Source organism: Sardina pilchardus, chromosome 10, assembly GCF_963854185.1.
Source record: "Sardina pilchardus chromosome 10, fSarPil1.1, whole genome shotgun sequence".
NCBI lineage: Eukaryota > Metazoa > Chordata > Actinopteri > Clupeiformes > Clupeidae > Sardina > Sardina pilchardus.
This window is the reverse complement of record NC_085003.1, coordinates 14,885,282-14,890,281: the sequence shown is the minus strand read 5'-3', so window position 1 is coordinate 14,890,281 and position 5,000 is coordinate 14,885,282. Positions and strand designations below refer to the sequence as shown.

The 5,000-nt window shown below is 47.9% G+C and overlaps 1 protein-coding gene across 1 annotated transcript in view; it reads left to right on the top strand.

The window, feature by feature from the left end:
* The window catches only part of otud7a (OTU deubiquitinase 7A), a 51,906-nt gene that overhangs the window by 27,769 nt on the left and 19,137 nt on the right, over positions 1 to 5,000 (top strand). The window contains 2 exon segments of the mRNA XM_062547974.1: positions 651 to 778; positions 3,010 to 3,159. Of these exon segments, the coding sequence (XP_062403958.1) occupies positions 651 to 778; positions 3,010 to 3,159 (278 nt within the window).

Below are 5,000 nucleotides of genomic sequence, written 5' to 3'. Positions count from 1 at the left end.
CACACACACACACACACCCACACACAGACACACACACTCACACACACACACAAACATATAGCTATTTTGGTGAGGGGCCAGCCAGACAGACAAGCAGTTAGACAGAGCCAGCATGACTCGTGATCTGATCATTACGCTCTTAGCGGGTGTGTTGGTCCTGTCATGCAGTTATGAATGATCTGGTCTCAGATCTGTGGGGATGTGGCCGGCTCCGTAGCAGACAGGCTGATAGTGGAGAGATGGAGCCGCTCGTGTTAACAGTCTGGGCTGCACGGCTCTTACTGGCTAATGGCTTAACTGTGTCGTGACCACAACAGATGTGCATGGTTGAGCTAAGCTGGAAGGTCCTCTTATCTTCTCTCCCTCCTTCTCTCTCTCTCTCGCTCGTGGGGGTTGTGGAAGGGCCTCTTTCCACACCGCGTGGACTCACCTCAGACTAGACACACACCTCCATACTGTACTGTACCTTTGGCCTTGGGACTGCAGTAGTCAGGAGCTCTGCTACAAAACTGAATGCATGCATTTAGCCCTGTGTATTTACTAAATGTTGCTAACTAATGTTCCTGAATCTAAGATAAGAGAGTGTTTGAAATTTGTATCCTTTTTAATGTGTGTGTGTGTGTGTGTGTGTGTGTGTGTGTGTGTCGCAGGGTGGATAATTCGGAGGACCCTGTGTATGAGAGCCTGGAGGAGTTCCATGTGTTTGTGCTGGCCCACGTGCTGCGGAGGCCCATCGTGGTGGTGGCCGACACCATGCTCAGGGACTCCGGGGGGGAAGGTGAGACCACACTATAGGAACCAGTCATCAGTACACCAAACACTGTCTACATACACTATATTGCTCAGGGACTCCGGGGGGGAAGGTGAGACCACACTATAGGAACCAGTCATCAGTACACCAAACACTGTCTACATACACTATATTGCTCAGGGACTCCGGGGGGGAAGGTGAGACCACACTATAGGGACCAGTCATCAGTACACCTAACACTGGCTGTCTGTCTGTCTGTCTGTCTGTATATGTATGTATGCCTACAGTACATACACTATATCGCCAAAAGTATTGGGTCACTTGCCTCAACTCACATACTGTATGAACCTAAGTGTCCCACTCAGCATCCCATTCTTAATTAATTTAACATCAGTGTGTGACCTCACAAATGTTCTCCTGGAAGAATGGTAAAGGAAATCCCATAAACACACTCCTAAACCTTGTGGAAAGCCTCCCCAGAAGAGTTGAAGCTGTCATAGCGGCAAAGGGTGGACCGACGTCATATTAAACCCCATGGATTAAGAACGGGATGTCACTTACGTCCATATGCAAATCAAGACAGGTGACCCAATACTGTTGGCAATATAGTGTATATGTGTTTCCTTTGTTTACGTTAACACCACCCAGATCTCTAATGGGGGGATTCCAAGCGACATCTGTTATGGGGGCGGGGTATGTGTGCTTAGCACGCACTGTGGAGATAAATACTCCTTTGTTGCTATGCACCTGTGCATATCACACACACAGGTGTCCCTTGCATTGACATCAACCATACTTGTCCCCTCCCAGTGTAGCCCAGACACATGTATTTCACCCGTCCCTGAGGTCTATAACCTGGCATAGGCTACTAACTCTACATAGTGACAGCCTTCCATCACAAGGACCTAGGAACATAATGGACAGTATTGTTTGGAGATTTCAGGAGGTTTATCAATATAAGGAGGCCCAGAGTCTCTTATTACACCCTGTTGGCCGCTAAGGTCAGGGGTCAGGCTGGATAGAGAAGAGAGCCGTAAACAAAAAAGGACACAGAGAATTAGTGACCTTAAGTACGCCTGGATTATTCATGGGAGCCTGGTACTGAAAGTCCTTATTCAGCAACTCCCCTCAGCTTCCTCATTGGTTGAAAACAAAATGGCAGGTTCTAAAAGGTTTCAACATGTCCCTAAGAGTTTCCGCCGTTGAATATTTCTGGACTAATCCTAGAGGATAAAAAACACTGAGTCTAAAACTACTCCACTGGTGGCATAAAAACAAGCTTGTTGTTTGGGGAAAGATGTTTATGCACAGCTGTTTCTGTTGTTATGTAAGCGGGGAGGATATGTCATCCAGGTGTTGGTGTTTATGGTTCCTCTGGAGCTCTAATTAAGTCTGTGGTCAGTTCCCTACAGCATTGCAAGGCTGTTGATTAGCATTGAGCGGTAGAGAGGCTACCAATTTTAACATCTCTCTCCTAGTTGATCATTGATCATTGCACAAATGGATGTTAAAGCATTGCGCATTGCACTGTGGGTCAGTTGTTTAGTCCACAGCGCTTGTTCTGTGGGAGCTTTAGTATATGTTTACGCATGTTGGATTATACAGACTTGTTGTTCTGTCTGACTGACATCACCTGGGAGCCATTTTGTAAGCACAAACATTTCCACAAGCACAGACACAGCAGATTGTGACCGCAGCTCTGTGGGAGGAAGGTGTATACTAGACAGGATAAACTTTAGAATACTATATACAGTACAAACCTGCCTACATGGATGTGATGAGTCTAGAACTCGCTAAAAGTAGTTATGTCTTAGCTCAAATCTCTACTGGGTGGCTCTGAAGTGATCGCTATGGGGTATATGGGGTAGCTGCAGTACATTATGGAGGGTTTGAACACCATAATGGGGATAACAATGGTTGAGATTGTAATATCTTTCCTTTTTGAACAAGATAGTATTATGTAAACTGGAACCATGGCTGGGATGCAATAAAGCTACACAATCTTCAGTATTCTTTTATCTTGTAAGATTTCATTTTTTAACTATTGACTAACTACATTTTGATACAAGATCTTTACACGCATGATTATTGCATGGTATTGGTTATATGAACACACACACACACACACACACACATACACACCTAGAATTTTACAGTATGTGTAATCTTATGGTATGGCAGTAATGGAGGGTTCAGTTCTCTCTTCAGATGTACAGTATCTCTGTGTGACTGACAGGCGTCTGGTCCCTGTGTTCCAGCGTTTGCCCCCATCCCCTTCGGAGGTCTGTACCTGCCCCTGGAGGTGCCCCCCAACCGCTGCCACTGTTCCCCGCTGGTGCTGGCCTACGACCAGGCCCACTTCTCCGCCCTGGTGTCCATGGAGCAGAGGGACCAGCAGCGAGAGCAAGGTAACAGTCCAGTCCAGTATAGTCCAGTCCAGTACACTCCAGTCCAGTCCAGTATAGTCCAGTATAGTCCAGTATAGTCCAGTCCAGTCCAGTCCACTACAGTATAGTCCAGTCCAGTCCAGTCCAGTACAGTACAGTATAGTCCAGTCCACTACAGCACTGTCCAATCCAGTCCAGTCCAGTCTAGTCCAGTCCAGTTACAGAGGCCACACTTAACATTCACTGGCCACACAGGTGTGTTGGCACTATACCTGCTGAAGGGTTTCTGTTGTTCTGTTGGCTCTGAAGGTAGAGACGGTCCCTAGTTTGCACACAGTGTCTCTCAGCAGGACTCTAAGCTCCAAACTTCCATGAGCCCACCAGCAGTGTATGAGTGTGTGAGTGTGTGAGTGAATGGGTGAATGTGAGGCAGTACTCGTGTTCGGAGGAGCAGAAAGGCACTATATTAATGCAGTCCAGTCCATGTTCCTTTCTTATCCGTATTGATGTGTTTCTAAATAGGGAGTGGTAGATGGGTGTGAACGCCGATGCCCATGGTGTTTCTAAATAGGGAATAGTATGTGAATAGATCGGTGTGAACATGCCCATGGTGTTTCTAAATAGGGAATAGTACTGTATGTGAGTAGATCGGTGTGAACATGCCCATGGTGTTTCTAAATAGGGAATAGTACTGTATGTGAATAGATCGGTGTGAACATGCCCATGGTGTTTCTAAATAGGGAATAGTACTGTATGTGAGTAGATCGGTGTGAACATGCCCATGGTGTTTCTAAATAGGGAATAGTACTGTATGTGAGTAGATCGGTGTGAACATGCCCATGGTGCTTCTACACAAAAGGGGCTTTGAGTCATTAGAGGCAGCGCCACAGTCCTCTGACTCACTCACGGCTCATGTTGTCATCTTCTCTGTTCTTCCACTGACCTTCATCCTCTTCAGTCTGTTCGTTTAAGAGCGGCTCTCCGTTAAGGTTTTTTTTTTTCCCTCCTTTTTTTCCGTCTGAAGCGAGAAAGAAGGTGAATAATTCAGTTTCACCAGGGACACTGACAGGCAGCAGGCAGCAGAGGGCTAATCAGACGAGACAGACAGAGACAGGCGGCTGGAGCCCAGACCGAGCCATCACCTCAGAAATACCGTAAGACTGCTGATCTGGCCGTCAGCTAAAACAGCACAGGCCATCAGCGCTGAGATTGAGCCCGCTCCCGCCATCAGTGCTGAGCCTGTTCCTGCGCGTGGTCCTAAAGCCTGCGCCCCCCCTGCCCGTGGCAGCTGTCCAGAGGGTTTGGCATTTGTGGTTTCCCCTGCGCACCCTCGACGAGAAACCAGAGACGAGTCTTACGCAAGCAGGGGCGGACAGGGACGGACAGACGGACGGACGGACGGACGGACGGACGGAGGGAGGGAGGGAGGGATGGACGGAGGGATGGACAGACAGACGAGCCCTTTACAGCACACACCGCGTGCACCGTAGCGCAGGATGACTAATGCATAGCCTGAGTATAATTACCTGAGATCAATTATTCAGCTCTCGCAGACACCATAGACGCCACCGAGAGAGAGAGAGAGAGAGAGAATAAGAGAGAGAGTGATACAGAGGAGAGAGAGAGAGAGAGAGAGAGAGTGATGCAGAGGAGAAGAGAAGAAACACAAGTATCTCCCTCTCTCTCGCCCTACTTCTCTCTCGTCTCTCGGTCTCTAACCCTTTCTCTCTATCTTTCCCTCTAATGCACTGTCTCTCACACACTCTCACTCTCTCTGTCCCTCTCTATCCCCCTCTCACTCTTATCTTCAGCCTTCCCCCAGATCAAATGCTGCCGGGCGGTTGAGGCTGACGCATTAACTG